Source organism: Miscanthus floridulus, chromosome 17 (assembly GCF_019320115.1).
Source record: "Miscanthus floridulus cultivar M001 chromosome 17, ASM1932011v1, whole genome shotgun sequence".
Taxonomy (NCBI): Eukaryota; Viridiplantae; Streptophyta; class Magnoliopsida; order Poales; family Poaceae; genus Miscanthus; species Miscanthus floridulus.
In genome coordinates, this window is record NC_089596.1 from 57,818,883 (window position 1) to 57,842,335 (window position 23,453).

Sequence of the window (23,453 nt, forward strand, 5' to 3'; positions counted from 1 at the left end):
GGAGCTCCATCTCGATCTGGACAAGCTCGAAGACGTGGATGCACCCCTGGAAGCGCAGCTCTTGAGGCTCTGCTCGGACAGGGGAAAAATTGCTGCAGGTGCTGCTGGCGAGTGGGAGTGGGAGGTTAAGCACGCAGGGGCCCGTGGGAGCAAGGCTAAGTTCAGTGACTTGCTCTGCTGGTGGGAAGCTTCCATGGTTGTCCCTTACCGCAGTTACCTGTGCTGGGTTGATTACTCAAGGGGTGTCATCTTCTGCAACATCGGCCACAGTAGCCCGGACCTCCAGTACCTCTCCTTGCCGGTGGATCACATTCCCGTCGGCTATCCTGACCATTTCAGCAGAGGATGGCCGCAGGCGTCCCGGGCTGTGTGCGTTACCAAGAATGGAGCGATGATGAAGTTTATCAACATTGCACGCAGCGATGGGATGCTATCTGGCGAGAGTGAGCATGGTTGCAGATTCACTATCACCGTCTCCACGCTGATGCACCATGGCCAGGACGATATGGGGTGGGTGACGGACACCACAATTCAAGCTGCTCAACTCTGGGATATGGAGGGTTACGATGATCAACTTCCCTGCGTTGTGCCGCAGTTCCCTCTGGTGAGCATGGATGATCCCAACACCATCTATTTTGTGCTCAAGGAGAGGCACACGGTTTCGGCATGGGTGGTTGCCCTTGACGTAGATAGCAGCAAGGTTTTATAGTATAAAGATATCCAAGCCACCCCTTCTGATGAGGACGCTGAAACGGCCCCTAGCAACATCTTCTGCAACTTGCCTTTCTTTCCTACCGAATTCACTAAGCATCTGCAGAAGGCTGCCCCTGTGCCCCCAGGTAATTTGGTGATCACTGGTCATGCACTTATACACATCTAAAATAGGAAATTATTATTATTCCTTCCACTCTGTTTCATACAGAGAAGTAATTGGTCTTGTGCAACCTGTGCCCTGGTTGGCGATATGTTTACCTTTCTAGTAGTTCTAATAATATCACAAAATTTTGATGCTTGCCTTGCCAACCCAATTCATTGCTTGATCCATTTATCTTGTATTTGGGCATCTCTTGAAAGTTTGACATTTGTATCATGTTTGCATGAATGATTAGATTATTTTTAGAAGTTGATGAAGACAAAGGTCAGCCTATTTTTTTTTTTTTTTGTCAATTTTGCTTTAGTGTCTGTAACTGGAAAATATTTTTTTTCCACTAGCGATGCCGATTTGTTATCATTCCAAAATTATTTGACCAAAATATTGATATATATTTTCACTGTTAACCTCTTAATCTGGTATATCTTCAAATAGACAGGAGTAAAAAAAATATTGCTGCTGTTGGAGTATGCATAAGTATTTTAGACACAGAATGTATGGACCAACATGTAGCTGAAACGTAGTATGAGAATCTGAAAATGTAGTGCATTCCTTGGTTTTCCCTAACCTTCTTGGGACTAAAAGGCATTGTTACTGTAATCTCTTTTGACCTGTGCAATTTTAGGTTTCTTCTTAGTACATAAATGTGACTAATTGAAATTTTCTAATAAAATTCCAAAACTAAGTTTGATGTATAACGATCTGTAACATTCGGTGTGCTGTTTCACCGGGGCTCTTCTGTTGTTGTTGAAGGCCCAAACAGGTGGCCAGAGGGGGTGTCTCTGCATGGAAGCCCCAAAAATACTTCGCAACAATTGGGGCCATGAGAGGGGCATTTGCAGCACTTTTCCCTACATGAGCTTCTAGCCAAGCCTTCTATTTGTCAACTTCTAGAACTTGGATATTTATTACTAACAAGAAGGCATGAGCAATGTTATATATGCTAAAATTAATTAGCTTATGAAATCGAAATATATTCAGAAGTTTGTGAATCCTCTCTAAACTTTCTTTTTATGGAGTCCTTGGAACTGGCTAGATATGCTTAGAGATTTATTCATCTGCCATACATGTTATGGACGGATGGTGAGGTCTAAAAGTAATATGAAGCTCAAACATGAGATAGACATAGACCCAACAAAGTCAGATCTCTGGTTCAAATATAATTTATGTTTTCAGCTGAGCACGCAGTAAGAATAGTGTTACTCATCTGGGTCAAAATACCGCTTGTCTGAATTCTTCTTTGTGGCTACATCTGAAAATCTTTGTAATCATGCTTAACACAGCCACATTGAACAGACTATGAATTCACTCTGTCTCTCTGTTCTACGGATTTTGTCAGCATGTTTTAGTTCCTGTCTGAACCAAAAAAGTGTTGAACAGATTGTTAATGAACTATGTTTGAGATTTATCTTTCGGCTCATTGAAGTTATTGTTAGTTTTTGTTTGGCAGGATCTCTTGGGAATAATGCTATATGGCCATATGGGATATGTTCCTTGCTTTCCTGAAAATGACTATATATGTAGATTTCAGTTTCCGTTTGACCTGACCAAGGTTGCCCAAGCAGTAGCTTCAACAGTTTTGTAAATATCCTTGGAACTGAAACTGGGGTTAAGGTTCAGTTCCAATAAATAAGTTTGCATGTTTGTTTGTTTTAAAAAAATGTCCGCATGTGTTATGAATAGACTGAAGACTATCTTGAATAGAAGTAATAGTTACATGTTGCTATTAGTGTGTCGTTATCTGATCACTAGATAGTCTATCTAGACGACCAAGTGGACCATAGCTCTGGCTGTGAGAACCAAGTTGGTTGCCATCAGTGCAAAAGTCATGCTCATACTATCGAAAGATAGCATCAGTGTGAACAAATTGTTGAATGGCCTTTGGCAAAAGCCCAGTACAGGGATGGTAGTTTTGTGGGAAACTATGAGCCTCTGGTCTGTCTACAATGATGTAATGCTGAGCAGTGAACTTATTACTCACAATACAGTTGGAGTTCATTTGGTTATTGTGGGGGAGAAGTACTTCATTTTTTACTTCCAACACATCCTATTTGTTTGATAACACTGTTTGGTTATACTCGAAGCTTACGTGTGCACAATCCAGTTTCTACTTGGTTATATTAGAAAGAATGTGTGCACAATCCTTTTTTTTTTAAAAGTATGAAAGGATATTAAATACTGAAGGGTTTTATGAGAAGTAATGGCTGAAGTAGGTAAGGTACACTTGTCAAGGACGAAACAATGCATGCTTAGCTTTCATATAGCAGTATGCAATTTTAGATAAGTGTTTGTTTAATCAGTTGTCACTTAATGATCTACTGTTAATTGCTTTATCGTTAGGCAGACAAGGTTCTCCTGGATGATGGAGCAAGGAGGCTGCCATTTTCTGCATTTGCTATAGGTGAGTCCCTTGGCTGGTGTAGCTTCCGGTTTCTGTAGTCTCTAAAGGGAGTAGATTGATAGCTGGTGTAACTGTACAGTTTGTGGAAGTTCTGCTGCTCAGAAAAATGCAGTATACTATGAAGTTATTAGAATCCTGATTTCATACGTGACGTTTTATTCCTATAGTTTGGTTCGTTTTCTTATGGTCTTGAAATCACTTGGATAACTGTTAGAACTTATTTGCTGAGCCCATGCTTTTTTCAGGATTTATTCACTTGTACTTTTTGCATATTGCATTACCAAGATTGGAAGGGAATAGTATCGAAATGTGGTTGTAGTCAATCAGCCAACTCCAGTTTAATGCATAGTTTGCTTGATTATTGGACTTTCTTGCTTGCTCCAATACTTAGAAAATATGCAGTAGTTTCTGCTCCCTCCATTCGAAATTTTGAGACGTTTTGGCTTTAAACTTTGCCACAGGATTGCTCAGTTGCTGAAATGAAAAAAGAGAAATTGCCACATGTGTGAAAGAACAACTGAATCAAGCGCACCAGAGTTAAAAGAATGTCACTCAGAATGGCCAGGGGATAAAAAGAAATTTGGACATTCCTCAAGTTCTTGCCAGCTTCCATCGTGTGCAAACGCTTGAATGAAGAATTTCAGACCAGTGATTTCGTTGGAGACCTCTAAGCCCAATACATAGAAGGCATCGACACTAGCAACTCCAAGATAGCTTCTGGGAGCTTTCATGTCTGAATCTGCCGTCAACTTCTCCACATAGATATTGTACCTGCTGAATGGTGGTTGTCGTTGATCAGGGGTCTTCAGCTTCCAGCTGATTTTCAGACTCACAAGTTCAGATCCGTTAGAACTTTTTGACCATGAGATGTAATCCCCTTCAGTTACCCAAGATTCTGCTGGAGGGAACTCTGTGTTTTTGTCAGTATTTCGAATACTGATGTGGCCTAGTGATGCTTGATACAGTGATGATCCATCGACATCTTCGTCCAAGATGCTACCATCTTCTGTTTCTAGACTGATTTGGCCAGTAAATTTCAATGTGCAGACAATGTTGATACCAGTTAACGTGTAGCCAGCACTGGACCAAACAGTTGCTTTGTAAAGGACCCAGTCTTGGTTATCTGGAGAATGTCGTTGCACAAGGACCCAATCTTGGTTACCTGGAGCATGTAGCTCCACCTTATCTGCTTTAACATATCATCCATACTTGTGATTTTGTGTCTTTCTGGTGAATGTTGCGATGTCCTCTGCAACAAGAATTGATGTACCCTGCTTGTTTCTAGAAGACAGATCCAGGGACAACCCTAGAGCAGAGTTTGCATTGGCTCTTACCTGAAACAAACCACCAAAAGATGCAAAATCATGAGGCTGGAAAGACAAGGATCCATTGAGAAATAGAACACAACGGTAAAGGGACTAAGGGAGCTCATGCAGTAGTGCAGTTGATATGAACCCGCTAGGGTTTGTTTCCGATCTTTCGATGAGAGGTGTGGGATAACTCGATTGATGGGTGGAGACGACGTTCACGGTCCGACTATAGCCTTCCGAGCTGCGCCTTAGCAACCGATACACCACCTCCAATGGCTGCCGCGATCTTGTGGAGCGCGTCACCCGACCACTAGGGCACTCGTCCTGCAAGCAATCGAAGAAAAGTATAGCAAGTACTGAATTACTAGATGTAGATGAAAGTTTCAAACTCAATCTCAATTAAGGTGGGGTTCCGAAGACAAGAAGACGGGTGGCTGATCCAGCACGCGCGCTTACAAGCAAGTAGCGAGAGCTAAACTTGATCTAAACAAAACCCGACTATTCTTGGTGGCGGCTAAGGAGTATATGAAGGTGGAAGGACGACCAGGGGGGTGTTGGGGTCGTTCTCCAACCCTAGGACGTGTCCCTGATGGGCCCAACTTGATACACGGCCCATTGGACCAAACTAAGGTGACGCAGCACCTTTGGACAGACAAGCTCTCAGTAGTAATTCAGTCATTGCGGCCGCCTCAAAACAGATATGGACTTGATTCTAGATCCATATGAAAATAGACTTCATAAGGATTCCATGAAGTACTTGAACGTCCCAATCCGAGTTCGTATGCGACCGTAGAGACCATCACAAGTTGGAGCTGTCCTGGAGTCCGAATTCAGCCTCCGCGAATCCTTGTCCCTTTCGGTCCTCTCCCTGTTTCCTAACCAAAATAAGAGTGCACGCATCTCCATGGTCTAAATATGATGGACAGGAACTCAAGAGTGAACTTACTTGATGATTAATGTGACGAGCACGGGCGCGAGTAATAGGACCAGAAACTGGTACTCATGTCGGCGTGGATGTATCGTTGGTGTTGATATCCTCATCATCCTCCCCTTCTTGCATTTGAGGTGTCCTCGACTCAAACTCGTCTTCTTCTCCCAAATATGGCTTTAAATCTGCAATGTTAAATGTGGGACTAACCCCAAATTCTACAGGCAGATCGAGTTTATATGCATTATCATTAATTTTCTCTAACACTTTAAATGGTCCATCAGCCCTAGGCATCAATTTAGACTTTCTGAAATCAGGAAACCTATCCTTTCTCAAGTGCAACCAAACTAAATCTCCAGGTTCAAATATTAGTTCCTTTCTACCTTTATCCCCAACAATCTTATATTTAACATTCATACGCTCTATGTTTTCTTTAGTTGTTTCATGCAGTTTTAACATCAATTCAATACGCTTAGTAGCATCAAAATTTAGTTTTTTAGAAGATGGCAAAGGCATCAAATCAATAGGAGCACGAGGCAAGAAACCATAGACAATCTGAAATGGGCACATCTTTGTAGTAGAATGCAGCGAACGATTATAAGCAAATTCAATATGAGGCAAACAATCTTTTCACATCTTAATGTTCTTCTTTAAAACAGCCCTTAACATAGTAGACAAAGTTCTATTGACAACTTCAGTTTGACCATCGGTTTGTGGATGACATGTAGTAGAAAATAAAAGCTTGGTCCCTAGTTTTCTCCATAAAGTCTTCCAAAAATGACTAAGAAATTTAGCATCACGATCAGAAACAATTGTGTTGGGCACACCATGCAAACGAATAATTTCTCGAAAGAACAAATCAGCAATATGAGTAGCATCATCCGTTTTATGACAGGGTATGAAATGTGCCATCTTAGAAAATCTATCAACAACCACAAACACACTATCACGTCCTTTCCTAGTCATTGGCAAACCCAACACAAAATCTATAGAAATATCTTTCCAAAGGGCACTAGGAACAGGTAGAGGCAAATACAAACCGTGTGGATTTAACCATAACTTAGCCTTTTGACATGTCGTGCAACGAGCAACAAACTTCTTCACATCTCTTCTCATCTTTAGCTAAAAGAAATGACCAGCAAGTATGTCCTCCGTTTTCTTAGCTCCAAAATACCCCATCAAGCCACCTCCATGCGCTTCCTACAGCAACAACAAACGAACGGAGCTAGCTGGAATGCATAGCTTGTTAGCTCTAAACACAAACCCATCACTAAAGATGAATTTGTTCCAACATTTCTCATCTTTACAATGCAGCAACACATCTTTAAAATCAGCATCATTAACGTATTGGCCCTTAATTGTTTCTAATCCAAAGATTTTGTAATCAAGTTGATTCAGCAAGGTATATCTCCTAGACAAAGCATCAGCAATAATATTCTCTTTCCCTTTCTTGTGCTTAATAACATAAGGAAAAGATTCAATAAATTCAACCCACTTAGCATGTCTACGGTTCAATTTCCCTTAACTACGAATATGCTTCAAAGACTCATGATCAGAATGAATAACAAACTCTTTGGGCCACAAGTAATGCTGCCATGTTTCTAATGTGCGAACAAGAGCATATAATTCCTTATCATATGTAAAATAATTTAGAACAGGCCCGCTCAATTTTTCACTAAAATACGCAACAGGTTTGCCTTCTTGTAACAAAACACCACCCAGTCCAATTCCGCTAGCGTCACATTCAAGCTCAAAAGTCTTATTAAAATCAGGAAGTTGGAGGAGAGGTGCATGTGTCAACTTATCTTTTAGCATATTGAAGGAGTTCTCTTGTACTTTGCCCCAACTAAAAGGCACTCCCTTCTTTGTAAGCTCATTCAAAGGTGTAGCAATGGTACTGAAGTCCTTCACAAATCGGCGATAGAAACCAGTAAGTCCTAGGAAACTCCGCACTTGTGTGATAGTCTTTGGTACAGGCCATCCCTGTATAGCTTCTACCTTAGCTTGATCAACCTCAATTCCCTGTGGAGTCACAACATAGCCAAGAAAAGACACTCGATTGGTGCAAAAGGTGCACTTCTCAAGGTTACCAAATAAACGTGCATCTCGTAAAGCATTAAAAACAACACGTAAGTGATCAAGATGTTCATCCATAGATTTGCTGTAAATCAATATATCATCAAAGTAGACTACAACAAATTTTCCAATGAAAGCACGCAGAACCTCGTTCATTAACCTCATGAAGGTACTAGGTGCATTAGTTAACCCAAAAGGCATGACTAACCACTCATATAAACCAAATTTAGTTTTGAAAGTAGTTTTCCATTCATCTCCCAATTTCATACGAATCTGGTGGTACCCACTTCGCAAATCAACTTTGGAAAACACATTAGTACCACTCAGTTCATCAAGCATATCATCTAATCGTGGAATAGGGTGTCGATATCGAATGGTGATATTATTAATAGCTCTACAATCAACACACATACGCCATGTTCCATCTTTCTTAGGCACTAAAATGACAGGAACAACACAAGGACTAAGGGACTCACGCACATAACCTTTGTCGAGTAGTTCTTGCACTTGTCATTGAATTTCCTTCGTTTCTTCCGGATTAGTCCTGTATGGCACACGGTTTGGCAAAGATGCACCAGGAATAAGATCAATTTGGTGCTCAATCCCTCGTATTGGTGGCAGCCCCGCTGGTATCTCACTTGGAAAAACATCCGAAAACTCCTGCAAAATGTTAGCAACAGCAGGGGGCAAAGAATGCTGCATATCGTGAACTGAAATCAAAGCACCCTTGCATACCAAAGCATAGGCAACAGAAATGAAAGCAACCAATTCATTAATATCAGATTTAGTAGCAAGCAAGCAATGTCCTTTCAATCTTATCTCATCTTTGTTACTACTAACAGATTTGACATTTTTATCGATCTCAGATTTAGTTTTCTTAGCTTTAGCAACATCATCACGCACAATAGCTTCAGGAGACATAGGAAGCAAAATAATTTTCTTATCATGGTGTATGAGAGAATACATATTTGATCTACCATGATGCATACAATCTGTATCAAATTGCCATGGTCTACCTAGCAGAATATGACAAGTTTCCATAGGCACAACATCACACTCAACAACATCATGATATGATCCAATAGCAAAATGAATTCGTACCAATCTCGTTACCTTAACCTTACCACTATTGTTGAGCCATCGAATGTGATATGGATGTGGGTGCGGTTTGGTTGTAAGTGTAAGCTTCTCTACCATATTGCTGCTAGCTAAGTTGTTGCAGCTACCTCCATCAATTATCAAACGGCACGAACGCTCTTTAATGACACACTTTGTTTGGAACAGTGTATGCCGCTGATTTTGCTCCACCTTCTCCATTTGTGCGCTAAGCACATGCTGCACAATGAGGCTCTCATAATGATCTGCATCCTCTGCTCCAATCTACTCTTCTAGTTGTTCCTCACTTCCTACATGGTCAGCAGCAAGCAAAGCAAGTGTATCTTCATCAAAATCACTAGCAGAGGAATACTCACCATCATCTTTGATGACCATAACACGCTTGCTTAGACAGTCACGCATCACATGTCCATATCCCTTGCACCGGTGACACTGAACATCTCTTGTTCTATCTGTAGATGCCATGGATGAAGCACTCGTAGCAGGCTTCTAGGTCATCTTCGCCACTGAATTTGCGGAAGTAGCACGAGGTTTGTCGCTGGATGTTGGCATAGGAGCACATGTAGTTGGAGTAGTAGTCGTGCGGGGCCGCCATGAATTAGTTTTTCCTGTAGAAATATTATTCTTGGCACTGGCACATCGCCCCTGCACTTCCCTTTCAGCTTTACAAGCAAGATGAAACAAACGGGTTACGTTAGTGTATTCTTTATAATCAAGGATGTCCTGGATTTCACGATTTAACCCACCCAAAAATCTTGCCATAGCAGGTTCCTCATCCTCATCTAAATTACAACGCAACATACCCATTTGCAATTCTTGATAATATTCTTCTACACTTTTAGCACCCTGTCTCAGTTGTTGCAATTTATTTAACAAATCACATGCATAGTAAGAAGGAACAAATCTAGCCCTCATGATTCGTTTCAAAGCATTCCAAGTTCATGGTATGTTATTAGGATTTTTCTTGCCATATTCTATCCACCAAACAGTAGCAAAATCAGTAAACTCACTAGTAGCAGCCCTAACACGTGTATTCTCAGGAAATTCATGACATGCAAACTTTTGATCAACAGCAATTTCCCAAGTAATGTATGCATCAGGATCATATTTACCATCAAAAGGAGGTATCTTAAATTTTATCTTACTGAAAGCATCATTATTATTGGGTACCTCACGTCGGCGGTGACCACCCATACCTCTACGATTGTGGCGTAGGCGACGCCGGTCACGAGTGTCATGAGCATCATGTTCAGTATCAGCAGTGTAATCATCATCATAATTATCTTCGCGTCGCTCTTCGTCCTTGTTGTCTTCATTATGCTGCTCTTTGTCTTTCGTGTGGAAGTCATCAAAACGCTTCAGAAGAGCAGCAAGGCTTCTATCCATACGGGCAACAGATGCCTCCAATCCTGTAAGCTTGGTGGTGGAGGCAAGTTGGGTGGCCTCCAATTGCCCAATCTTGTCATTGGTCACCTGTAAATCTTGATCAAGTTCTTCTGTATGCAGCTGCACTTGCCTTATAAAATGTTGAATGATGCCCTTGGTGCGAGGAGATTGTGGTCTCTTGTTAACATCCTCTGATCCTGACATGGTTTAAAAGACAAGGGCAACAAGAAAACAGGTGAAGAAATAAAAGCCCTACAGCTATTAGGATGTAGCTACTGCAAGGCGCTCACTCTCAACCTGTTACAAAAGCTCTTACCAATTCTTACCTTGCTCAACAGGAGGGAATGGCAACCAACAAGTCTGCAACCGTGGAATAAAGTGTATCGATGCCACAACAACAACACCTGTCGAGCTGTAGTCGAAATATGTGGAGCTATAGGTGGGCTGAAGCAAGGAAGTACTAGCACCACGTTAGTCACAAAAGCAAGCTGAATAATCGTTCAACGGTGGTACTGTGCTGGTCCTAGCCTAGACCGTGCTAGAGACGCGAGCCTGGGCACAAAGGAGGTCACAACACACCACCGGAAACAATGGAGAAGCACAACGAACAGCCCCTTTTTTCTTTTTTCCCCTGTTTTTTTTTCTTTTTTTTCTTTTTTTTCTTTTTTCTGGGGATCCTTAAAACTGATTATATAAATAAAAAGACTTCACAGGAGTCACACACCACACAAACTTTTTCCGAAGGACAGGGGTATTCCGAAGGACAGGGGTATTCATAGGAGTCACTCTCTCTCTCTCTCTCTCTCTCTCTCTAGAGTAAAAAAAACCGAGCCAAAACGTACATGCAGGACGTGAAGTGTTTGAGTATAAGTAGGACTACTGCTGCACAAAGATGTACTCAAATTCGGACTCACAATAGCGGCCAGGTAGCTGTCAATTCAGACTAAAAACCGATTCCAACTCGAACTCAACACCACGTGGGATTCGGTCTCTAACTCAGATTCCTACTCGGTCTTGAACACAAGGATGTATTCGGATTCAGCCAATAGAAGGTTTATATGTTAGCACAAGGCTGTGACTAGAACGTGACAAGAACTCGAAACCCTAAAGGACAAAAACTAAGACCAGCAACTCGACACAACCGATGTAGCCGACGACTCAACAAGCCCTAACTAAGCAGTGCTAGCAAAGGCTCAAAGGGTTTATAGGATCGCGGTAAAACTAATCTACTATATTTTTTTGGCTTTTCTGGACTATAGGAAAAATTAGAACAACGAAGGATTGGAAGACTCTCACCGATAAACCTTGCTCTGATTACCGACTGATATGAACCCGCTAGGGTTTGTTTCCGATCTTTCGATGAGAGGTGTGGGATAACTCGATTGATGGGTGGAGACGACGTTCACGGCCCGACTACAACCTTCCGAGCTGCGCCTTAGCAACCGATACACCACCTCCAATGGCTGTCGCGATCTTGTGGAGCGCGTCACCCGACCACTAGAGCACTCGTCCTGCAAGCAATCGAAGAACTAGCAAGAACAAGTATAGCAAATACTGAATTACTAAATGTAGATAAAAGTTTCAAACTCAATCTCAATTAAGGTGGGGTTCCGAAGACAAGAAGACGGGCGGCTGATCCAGCACGCGCGCTTACAAGCAAGTAGCGAGAGCTAAACTTGATCTAAACAAAACCCGACTATTCTTGGTGGTGGCTAAGGAATATATGAAGGTGGAAGGACGACCATAGGGGTGTTGGGGTCGTTCTCCAACCCTAGGACGCGTCCCTAATGGACCCAACTTGATATACGGCCCATTGGACCAAACTAAGGTGACGCAACACCTTTGAACAGACAAGCTCTCAGTAGTAATTCAGTCATTGCGGCCGCCTCAAAACAGATATGGATTTGATTCCAGATCCATATGAAAATAGACTTCATAAGGATTCCATGAAGTACTTGAACGCCCCAATCCGAGTCCGTATGCGACCGTGGTGACCATCACAAGTTGGAGCTGTCCTGGAGTCCGAATTCAGCCTCCGCGAATCCTTGTCCCTTTCGGTCCTCTCCCTGGTTCCTAACCAAAATAAGAGTGCACGCGTCTCCATGGTCTAAATATGATGGACAGGAACTCAAGAGTGAACTTACTTGATGATTAATGTGACGAGCACGGGCGCGAGTAATAGGACTAGAAACTGGTACTCGTGTCGGCGTGGATGTATCGTTGGTGTTGATGTCCTCATCAACAGTACCACTGTGAACGCATTTCTCCATTCACATTCAGAGGATTTTGTCAATGTTGGTAACAATAAACAATCAATATAGTTCATGTGATTCGGTTTTATATTTCCAAGGAATTAGATGATCAGTAAGAAGCCAGTTAAGATAACACAATAAATGTAATACATTTTTTTTCTAACCGAATAAAATAGATGAACAGGTCCATCTTCCATGGCAAGTCCTCCATTAAAAAGCCGTTCTGAGAAAACAATGTTCTGCCGAAGAGTTCCTTTGGCTGTCAAACAACTCCCTCCACTGTAAGGTCCATCCTTAAAACTATTAAGCATCCAGCAAAAGAATGTAAATGGAAAATAATTGGGATGATTAATTTGGAAATTAACATAAGGAAACATTACTAAATGTACAAGAAAGATAAATGTTGTGTGCACTAATGAAATCATCCAGTTCAATTGTCTGGAAAATTAGAATTAAATGTATAGCCGGCATGATTAGCACAAATGCAGAATATAAAACTAAAGGTTCATGATTGGCACACGAAGAATAATATAAAATCATAGTTGATGTAAACTAATCGTGAAATTAACCAGAAAGCTTAAGTTTGCTTCTAATAGTAACTGAACTAAGTGGAACAAATACCCTATGTGGCCATGACATGTGGCAGTAAACACTTCAAATAATGCATTCCAAAACTTTTTGGGGCTCAGATTTCTCTCTTGTTCAGCAAGCTATTTTGGTGACATGCTAATTTGTATCATCTTAAATAAAAGATGATGCTTCATTTACACAATGAAACCTAAAGTCGAAATATTTAAGCAGTTATGAGAAGCAAGTGCAAGTACTCCCTCCGTCCCTAAATAAGTGTCGCTTTTGGTTTCTGTGCCGTAAGTTTGACTGGATTTGTAGAAAATACGTGCAACATTTGTATCTCCAAATAAATTTATTATGAAAATAGATTCAACAATCTATCTAATGGTATTAATTTTGAACCATAAATATTAATTATATATATATATATATATATTTAGTCAAAGTTGTTTCTCAGGAAGTGAAAACGACAGTTATTTAAGGATGGAGGGAGTAGGCGATAAGTTGCATATTTCAGTAGCCTTGAGTTCTAACCTGTGTTTCTTGCTTAAAAAATAATATAAATCAGGCACCTCACTTTTCATCTTAGGCCCCGTTTGGCCGGGCTCCCATGTGCTCCGGCACCTACACTGTAGCAGGAGCCGAAGGAGCCAAAAACGAGCTTCTCCCCCTCAGAACGGCTCTGTGACAGAGGAAACGAAGAGAGAGAAAACTGGCTCTGGTGAACAGTGTCCGCACATGACGTGAACAGTGTCGCAGCAGAGGGAGCCGGAGCTGCACCAAAGAGGGCCTTAATATAAGAAATGAAAACTGTATACAAGAATTCAATAAACATGAATTAAAATGTAGCCAAAGAAGACGTCAACTTACTCCGTATAGGCTTGCAGGTGAACTTGATCTCTGGTGTATTTAAGCATAAGGCTGAGAAAAAATATGGGACACTGTCACAGTGAACTTCAGGATGGTTTGATACATGCCAGCTTTCATAAGAAGCAAATTTCAGAAATGGGATAATGACAGCTAACATGCAGATGGTACGCAAAAGGCTTTTTTTTTTTTGATCTGTTAATGTAAGTTGGGGAAACTATAGATTGATTATTGAAGGACAAGAACGTGTACATATATATAGGTGAGGATAGGGGCGGCTTATGGAAACACAACCGACCTCCAGTATCCTTGCCTAATTCAGCTCAATCTACTAGAGACCCAGACTTGGAGTCTAAATACAACTCCACAGCCCTAGCCGACCTCTATACATAGATCAGGCCGGCTGGACATGAGTCCATATGGCTGAAGCTAATAAGGCCTAAGGCCCATAACATAGCCCTGTCTAACAGTTAATCTGAGTCAGCGTGCATATACAACGATACATGGAAGCATAACTCAACAGAACATGTTGACAGCATGCTACCTGGAAACTTTGGCAAGAAATATTGTTCCATGGATCGCTGGAGATTTGCAACCCTTCAACGGATACCTGATAACCATGACCCTAATGGGAACAAAAGTTTCCAGTGCATCAATATTTCTGAAGGAGAAAAACAGGGATATACATTTTTTGACATTTGGCAGAGGAACTGCAAAATCTGGAGAGATGGCGTGCAGAAAATAAAAACATAAACAATAAATTCAGATACGATTGACTAGATGTTTCCAATCATCACATATGCTGCCAAAAAAATTGTATTTTGTGAGCATAGTCTACATAGACAACTGAGAGAACCAAACTTAAAGAATGACAGACTTTGAAAGGTAGTAAACTTATAGGATAAATGCTCCTGTCTGCTGAACAAAACTTGTGGGTATGAGCACCTGAGTGCTCCTAGTCTAATATTGGAAGTATTAAAATAGTTATTCATGGCACTTAGAATCAGCATTAATGAGTCAGGGATTTGCAAAAAATGCTACATAACATATAATCTCGATTACCAAAACATGCTGCACTGTATTGCCAGATTCTGAGTACATATATATACCAGTCTTCCACACCCAATATGATAAACTGATAAGGAATGTAGATAATTAGTCCAATACCTGATTAAAATCTGAGTAGAATGGTAACTGTTCTGGATAGCCCCGAAGAATACCCCATGATTTTTCAACAAGGTCCCACCAACTGCACAGTTACTTGGTAAATACATTGCAGAAAGTGCAACAATAATAGCAGAAAGAAGTCAACAACACATTACTGATTCTGTGCGCTCTGAAAGTCAGGTGGTTGCTTAGTTTCATATACCCATCCAGGAGCAAATATGGCAGCTGAGATATCAACTTTCTTAAGTAGATCAAGGGCAACATTTGTCTAGCAAAATGCAAGATTGGCAGTAAGTCAAATATTGGAATGTGAGAAACTGGAAGATAGTTTAGATAAAACTATAAAAGCAAAGTAACGATATGTACAACTGAGGGTTTCAGTGGCGGAGCATGAACTAAAATTAAGGGGGTACAATCGCGAAGGTGCGAGCCCAAGGAGCTGATATGCGCATGGAGACACCACTCGCCATATTTGACCACCTACAGTACCTTCTGTGGCGCTGAGGAGCACAAGAGAGAGCAACCTCGGTGGCTCTAGCAAACGTTGTAGAAGTGCCGACTGCAGACGGCCTAGGTCTCATGTCATCATAAAACTATCTAGCAAAGCCTACTCAATTCAGGAATTAGCATAAAGAGCTATCTTGACAAGCAAATTATGATAGTGGGACATCTCAATCAGTACCAGTGTGATGCACTATACTACTTGCATAGCTCAGATGGGAAGTCAAATCATAAAGAATAATCGACGAAAAGACTAGCTGCAGTCCCTTCTTCCTGGGCAACTGGTACTCTGTGAGCGCTACAACTGCCCAGATTAGCAGCTGGCAAACACAGCAGTAGTCATGGAGGAAGACACGGTGTTCGAGAATCTTTTCAGAGGAGGGGGCACAAGCCCAGGCTTACAACTTTACATTTATCAACTGTATATAAATGAGTTCTCCCAACAGAAAAAAGAAATGTATATGCAATACAGTAGTAGTAATTTGATTGTTGTCTAATCAGAACATTTACGTCTACAGTCTGATAAAGGTGATCATCTAAATACTTTAGCGTCCATGGTTGCATCAAGGTAACACTAAGTGTGAGAAATTTGTATAGGTACAGTTTGTCATTTCATTAAGAAGAAAAGGTACAAAAAGGAGAAGGGGGGGGAACCGACTCAGTCCATTAATTATCTAGGACGAGCGACCTGCTTATGCAACGCGGAGGCCCCTGCCAAGCACCACAGGGCATCCTCATTGGCAACCAAATGTAGTACCACTTCTATGTTAGGTCTAGCACCCTCAAACACACAAGCATTCCGGTGCTTCCATATTTCCCAAGCAACTAGGGTGATTACAGTTTAGTTTTGAGTAATAATTAGGTAAAGCTACAAGAATTTTGTTAGTATAAGAATGGACCATCTGAATTAGATAAAAGCAGAGAACACATACAGTCCACTGACCACCACCGAATGTATTTCGTCCAAAAACATCAATACCCATGTATGCATCATATTTCCTGTTTCCAGCAACTGCAGCTGAATCTTGTGGGTAATTTTCCTGCGATTGTGATGCCAATTTCAGCAGACTATCACTTAACATTTTAAGTGGCTTCGCAGAGTTGCAGGGAAATAAAATAGGAAGAGAGGACTACCTTCCATGTATAGTTGGAAAATAACCCATCACATACATCAAAGAATGGCTTATTGTACTTGTTGAGCTTATCCTGCCAATCAAGGTCACCATTCACAGTGATTGCGTCATACCTGCAGAGGCAAGTAAAAGCCAAGAAGCATCATCAACCAAGCTTGATAACTACAGCCTGTCATGTTCATAGTTACAAAACAGTAGGAAAATAAACACCACCATATGACTAAAGATCCAGGAACTGCATCGTGCATTGTCGTGGTTAGATGCTTGATGAATTCTTTCAGGTTATCGATGAAGTGAACGTCAAGCTTGACCTCAATGTTAATCTGAAAGACGATTCAATATTAGTATCCAGCAGCAGGCACATATCCAGCAATCACAAGATGGCATAACAGAAATTACCAGCCAGCCATCAAATCCCAAGGTATGAGCCAGCTCTGTGAGCCTTTCGGCATACATCTTTGCAGAAGCGTCGGTCGCGAGCATCTCCTTGCAAACCTCCACGCCTTTATCCCACTCTGTGATGAACGTCCCTAAAACCTTGGCACACAGACAACAGGGGGAGGGAAAAAATAAAGCAAGCTCAGTTGAGCTGACTGAGTCAAGAGCCGAAGCAGACGGAGTAGAAACAAGGCGAAGACCTTGACGCCGTGGAGGTGAGCGGCGTTGATCCAGCAGGGCGGCGGGAGGGTGACGAGGTAGTGCGAGAAGTAGACGAAGACGTCGACGAGGTGCCAGTGCCAGAGCGCGTAGGAGTCCGGGTTGGCCCCGCCCTGCGGCGCCGCGTCGTCGCGGTATCCGCCCTCCATGTCGTGGCAGACAAGCACGCGGCGGCGCTGCGGGAGCGGCGAGGCTGGCGCCAGGACGGAGGCCCTGTTGAAGGGGAGGTGGAAGTAGGCTTCGGCGGAGAGGTAGGCGCGAGAGGCGAGCGCGGCGAGGTCCGTGATCGGGTAGGACATGGGCGGCGCGGGCGAGGACGCGTCGAAGGGCGGCTCCCACGCGCGGCGGTCGTCTCCATCGGACACCTCCGGCTCCGCGGCGGAGGGGAGCATGGCTCGGACACGGCGGGCGAGACGGCGGAGGTGGCGGCGCGGGGAGACGGGCATGCGCCGGCCCGGCGTTGACCGGCCGTTGAGTTCGGGCAAAGGGAAGGCAGTTCCACAGCCGGAGCTGGCAGTGATGTGTGTGGCCCGCCCGTCGGGCTGTGGTTGACTTCTGCTGAGTCTTGGGCCGCCGGTTGGGATTTGTCTTCATATCTCTGCTTTCTTTGGGCCGGACCTAATATGGTGGGCTTTGTGGGCTTTAAACTAGTTATATATTTTTTTCTTCTTTACGAATTTATCATGGGTCCCAACTTTTTGACGTAATTCGTGACAACAAGCTTTTGCTATTATACAAATTCTATACAACAAACAGAAATTCAAGGTGGCTATATAGTGAGAAATTATCTTTGCGGAGAGACACCAGCAGAAATCAGATGGAAGTGAAGAGGGGCAGACAAGTAGAGAGTCGTCGATGGGTTGAACATGCATGTATATATAGCCTTCTTCAAAAAAAAAAAAAAAAACATGTAAATATATAAAGTCTACTATACTAAAAAAACATGTAAACATGTAAAAAAAACATGCATGTTCTGTGGAGTGAAGATGGGAGGACCGATGTCCCGCACGCCTTGTTGCTTGCGGCATCAGTACCCTGCCCGGCACGGGCGGCAAAAGTCATGGATGATGACAGTGCATTATGTGCATGCTAGGGTAGATATTAAAGTTTTCATTTCTTTGGATCGACCCAATGAAACTCGTTCAAATAATTGAACTGGGTCACGAATTCCAAACCAAGAGGGGGGCATTACTAAGGGTCTGTTTGGCGAAGCTTTTCACTAGATTCTTATCCAGGTTTATTTTTTTATAGCTATACGTTTCTTGATCCAGCAGCTCCACCATAGATCTGATATGGTGGATCTTCCTCTAGATTCGTGGATCTCTCCCAGATTTATCAAATTATTGTTGCGAGTTGCCATGTCAGTCCTTTCTTCGACCCGGAATTGATTTAAAATTTTCTTACACGTGTGTTACTACAAGTTATTGTACGGAGTCCCACTGTTGATGGTAGATATACCTCTCGCATGATCTGCATGACTGCATGTGTTATTCTTATCCTGTTCAACTAAAGATTCCACGTGTTAGGTTTGGTTTTGATTGGAAGCAAAGATCTGGCACTACTACAGGTTCGACCTTTAGTGTCGGCCCATCCGTGCCGGTTACTATTGAAAAGGCAGTGATAATTCTTCACTGTCAGTTCTTAGCTTCAAAATCAGAAAATAACTGGAGTTCCCAAAATCCGGCAATGAAGATCCATATCACTGACGGTTGGTGCCTTGAACCGGCAGTAGTTTCATATATCACTGCCGGTTCGTGGCTTGAACCGGCAGTGGTTTTGTGCTATTACTCGGCCTGTTCGCTTGTTGGTTTCAGCCAGCCCAAACCAACCAGCCAACAGTATTTTCCTCTCACAAAAAACCAGCACCAGCCAGCCCAAACCAGCACCAGCCCCAACCAGCGAACAGGCCCACTGTCGATTTTTGACTTGAGCCGGCAGTGATAGCCCACAGTACAAGAGCCGACGAGCTCCTCCTTCCTCCCTCCAATCCCGAGCACACTTAGCCAAGAAGGCGCCTTTCCCCACTCTCCCTCCATTGTTGTGGCTATTCTTCATCAAAATGCTCAATGAAGGTCATGGATTTTCAGGCATGAGCATGATCTTCTTGCTTTAAGGTCAGTAACAAGCATCCACTACTTTGAATTTGTAGCTTTACAATTGTTTTGATAGCTAGATTGCTTGATTTTTATTCTAGTTATTTCTCTATGGCCTTCAATTTTCTTGTAAAAAGATCAAAACTTCGAATCATATCATCTTAGAGATGGACAAACGAATGATGGGAGATACTTGGAAGCCTACCACCTATTCGTAATTGGTTGTGTTCCGAGTTTAGAAAAAATCGGTTGTGTTCCGTGCAATAATGTAGGGTTGGCTGGTATGATGACCTCGCACTTCCCCTCTTTAGTACTAGTGTGGCACAATTAACCTTAAGCAAGTGTACATACTCGATCTCTCGGTTCTTAGAAAAAATTATTCTATTTTTCTGCAATCAATAAACAAATTTTTATACGAAAGCACATCTATATCTAATAATAAAGAGGCAAAATTTTTTACCACAAAGTTTTTGGTCAAACTCTGAAACCTATTCGGATTCTGGTATTTATCCGGCGTATCCGTATCTTTTTCTTCCTTTTTTTATCTTTTTCTTCCTTCCTATATTCGCATTGGGCCCGTCCGTCTGTCTTCGTGCGAGAAATCCGGCCCACTCGTAGGCACGGGCAGGCGCACGCCCTGCAAATTGCACGGGCGCAGGGACAACACGAGAGCAAGCGAGACAAGCAGCCCTGTTGTCCTTGCTCCAATGCTCTTTATTAGCTTGATGACATCATGCTTACGTCACACCTAAATAAGTCTGTTTTCCTTTAGAAAAATAAATCAAGATATACCATCTAAATATAGATATAAATAAAGACATCCTTAGTCATCCATCCTACGATCTATAACCACGAATAAAAGAACCCATAACCCTTCGAGGAGGACACGGTCCACAATGGACCGCACCCTCATCCCGCCGCTAGTCCACGGCTCGTGGACTGAGTGCGCAGTATAGTGCTTGCCCATTTCTGAATATAGCCCATACCTTTATTATATATGGACGTACTAAGCTATTCTCTGAGTCTGATGGAACTAGCTAGCTACCTCTACCACCTATAGGGACCTACAAATAGACCATCACCAGATTAAAAACTACTTCAAAATAATGTTCTAAGTTGTTTTCACAAAAAAGTACTACTAATTTCATAATTACTTTAGATGACAATACAAATAAGTTTTGAGTACAAAAACATTTCCAAAAAGATTTAATATTTGATTTTTGTGAGCAGATTGCAGCAGGCAACAACAATGCTTTTTCTCTATATTACAGGTTTATCTTAGTGTATCTTTTGGCTTGCACAAATACATTATTTTTAATTAAAAACCAAAAAATACAAGTACCAAATAGTTAAAATTCAAATATTTGGGAGCATGACTGAATTAGTTTGTTTATACTTTTTTACCAGTTTCCTAATATCTTTCTTTACGTTTATCCACATTGATTCCTTTGGTTTATATGAAATGAATAACCACACAAGCTTGAATCATTTATTCTCTTGATTGTGAAAGAATTGTTCAGCAGCCGGACAATATGTATAGTTTCCGTAATTTGAGTGGACAGACTCGCCTCTCTTCTCCGTGCATCTCCAACAACCAAACATGCAATCCGAGGGCGGTGGGTCTTAAAATTTATTTGATTCACTTAAGGTTGGACTAAGCCCAATTAATAAATTTGATAAACATAGATAGTGATGTCCGAGAATCATACAATAAACCATGAATCCCGTTGCAACGCACGGGCATTTTTACTGGTCAATAGTTTTAATAAATTCGATAAACATAGATAGTGATGTTCGAGAATCATACAATAAACCATGCACCCTATTGCAACGCACGAGCATTGTTACCGGTCAATACTTATGATACAAAATAAATGTTATTAGATACTCCGTTCGTCCTAGAATACAAGATGCCCAACAATTTTAGAACCAAATAAAGAGCTTGGCAAAAGACAACATGCCTCTCACTAATTAGTTTGTTTAGTTGTTATCTACTTAATTTTCTAGTAAGTCATAGTTTAAAAAGCATGCATGCATGCCATTGATTTCGTATACCAATTACATGAGTCGGTTTAAGTGTTTAAAAGACATGCATGGATAGGATTTAAAAGACAAGCACAAATGAGTGAGGTTGAGCAATACAAAATACCTTATAATTTAGGACAAACTTTAAACATTCAAATACCTTATGTTTCTTGACAGAAAAAGTATGTGCCATACAATATATTCTATAACATATCTATTTAGGGCCATAAATACGTTGATACTCTTCTTTATAAACTCCATCACACTACCGGAAACCGGCACTTTGCCGAGTGCATTTTATCGGGCACTCGGCAAATACGGTCTTTGCCGAGTGCCAAATAAAATACACTCGGTAAAAAAAACACTCGACAAAATGCGTCTTTGCCGAGTGCCTTTTTTCTGGCACTCGGCAAATATGTATTTTGCCGAGTGCTATTTTTCGGCACACGGCAAAATGCGTCTTTGCCGAGTGCCTTTTTCTGGCACTCGGCAAATATGTATTTTGCCGAGTGCTATTTTTCGGCACACGGCAAAATGCGTCTTTGCCGAGTGCCTTTGTTCTGGCACTCGACAAATATGTATTTTGCCGAGTGCCTTTGTTTTGGCACTCGGCAAAGAGGCATTTTGCCGTGTGCATTTTTTTTTGCCATCGACAAATCAGTTTTTCAAAGCAATTTTTAAGGCGTTAAATGAATTCAAATAAAAAACTTTTCAACTACAAAGTTGTATAACTTCTCAAGATCTACAAAGTTTATTTTGGTCATTTCTTCATTTGATAAAGCGACAATAACGTTGTTCATAAAATCTACATCTCTCATATTAGTTTCATGAAAGTAGAAGAGAGATATATAAGATTTGTGAACAATGTTACTATCACTATGTCGGATGAACAAATTACCAAAATAAACTTTGTAGATCTTGAGAAGTTATGAAATTTTGTAGTTGGCAACATTTTGATTTGAAATCATCTTGTCATGCAAAAACGACATTTGAATTTGAAAATTTTAAAATTTGAAATTTTCAAAAGACCTCGGATGGAAAAACTTCCTAAATGAAAATTGTAGATCTCCAAAAGTTATGAAACTATGTAGTTGACAACTTTTTGATTTGAAATCATCTTATCATACAAAACTACGTTTGAATCTCTCAAATTTGAAATTTGAATTTTTCAAATGACCTCCAATGGAAAAACTTCCTAAATGAAAATTGTAGATCTTAAAAAGTTATGAAACCTTGTAGTTGACCACTTTTTGATTTGAATTCGTTTAGGGCCTTAAACAAGCAATTTACTCTCGGTTTAGTATAATATATGAGGATAGATAACGGAATCTAGACACAAGTGACAGTGCAGTGCAGTGGTAGAGCAGCAGGCACGCGAGGGAGAGGTCGTGAGTTCGAATCCCGCCGGTCGCGTTAGCTTCGAATTTAGCGCAAAAATGCACCGACTTCGATGAAGACGGGCGGACGCTGGCCGGTGGCTGTCTCCCTCGAATTTTTTTTTTGAAAAATTTTACTATTATTTTTGGGTTTTCCGAGTGCCCGACAAAAAACACTCGGCAAAGAAGCATTTGCCGTGAAGGGATATGCCGACAGCTCTTTGCCGAGTGCAAAGCCTAGCACGCGTCTGCTGTAGTGTCGGACTTAGAATGATTTGACTTAGACAAACTAGAATGATTTCACTTAGGTGGCGTTTGGATTGTGGGTTATAGAAGGTGGGACAGGGACATAGTGCGTGCTGGAAATCTTATCTAACGTTTGGTATGAGGGAATGGGAAATAGGGAAGGTAAGTTAAGGGAAAGGGAAATAACCAGCTTATTTCTACCAATCCCATCCCACCGAGAGGGGTGCGTTGTGGCTGAGATAGAAGGCCCGTACTAGGCGCCGGCGCTGAGCCTCCACCACGTCAGGCCGTGCCACGGACCACGGTTCCTCCCTGTTGTGCCCTCCTCCATGTAGCTTCCGCTTCATGCATGAGCATCGTAAGTAGCATGACCGACGAGGGTTCACACGGGGAGACCCGAAGCCGCCCGATGACTCTCCCCTTGCACGTCAGCACAAGTCATGATCTAACGTGGCTTATACGCGCGAGAGGAGTGAAA

At 41.8% G+C, this 23,453-nt stretch overlaps 1 protein-coding gene and 1 long non-coding RNA gene across 17 annotated transcripts; one reads left to right on the forward strand and one right to left on the reverse strand.

Annotated features, from left to right (window-relative positions):
- The first annotated feature begins 721 nt into the window (after window positions 1-721).
- Window positions 722-4,665, forward strand: LOC136516663 (uncharacterized). The gene is made up of 3 exons (XR_010774107.1): window positions 722-839; window positions 3,212-3,272; window positions 3,734-4,665. It is a non-coding gene; the product is annotated as an uncharacterized lncRNA (long non-coding RNA).
- A 7,002-nt stretch (window positions 4,666-11,667) lies between these two features.
- LOC136516661 (cytosolic endo-beta-N-acetylglucosaminidase 1-like) lies at window positions 11,668-17,780 on the reverse strand. 16 transcript variants are annotated; one of them, XR_010774104.1, is made up of 12 exons: window positions 17,217-17,780; window positions 16,978-17,115; window positions 16,792-16,901; window positions 16,580-16,691; window positions 16,378-16,485; window positions 15,100-15,212; window positions 14,945-15,026; window positions 14,322-14,402; window positions 13,781-13,851; window positions 13,445-13,684; window positions 12,505-12,599; window positions 11,668-12,338 (listed from the first exon to the last, which is right to left on the reverse strand). XR_010774104.1 is itself a non-coding variant. In XM_066510117.1 (10 exons), the coding sequence occupies exons 1-10, from the start codon at window positions 17,679-17,681 to the stop codon at window positions 13,582-13,584; spliced, it is 1,383 nt and encodes a 460-aa protein (XP_066366214.1). In that variant the 5' UTR covers window positions 17,682-17,780; the 3' UTR covers window positions 11,668-13,581. The 16 variants fall into 16 exon arrangements, 5 of the variants coding, with proteins under 5 accessions (XP_066366214.1, XP_066366220.1, XP_066366216.1 ...); XR_010774105.1 differs by having other exon boundaries at window positions 11,668-12,161; window positions 12,233-12,338; window positions 12,505-13,684; XR_010774106.1 differs by having other exon boundaries at window positions 12,125-12,154; window positions 12,233-12,338; window positions 12,505-13,684.
- Between the last annotated feature and the right edge of the window lie 5,673 nt (window positions 17,781-23,453).

What these genes read in the sequence shown, in the direction of transcription:
- LOC136516661 (XM_066510117.1), bottom strand. Translation starts at nt 17,681, where the DNA reads ATGCCCGTCTCCCCGCGCCGCCACCTCCGCCGTCTCGCCCGCCGTGTC. An exon ending in TGGGATTTGATGGCTGGCTG is followed by an intron (nt 16,902 to 16,977) that starts GTAATTTCTGTT and finishes ATCGTCTTTCAG; the next exon opens with ATTAACATTGAGGTCAAGCT. An exon ending in CCTGGATCTTTAGTCATATG is followed by an intron (nt 16,692 to 16,791) that starts GTGGTGTTTATT and finishes TTGCCTCTGCAG; the next exon opens with GTATGACGCAATCACTGTGA.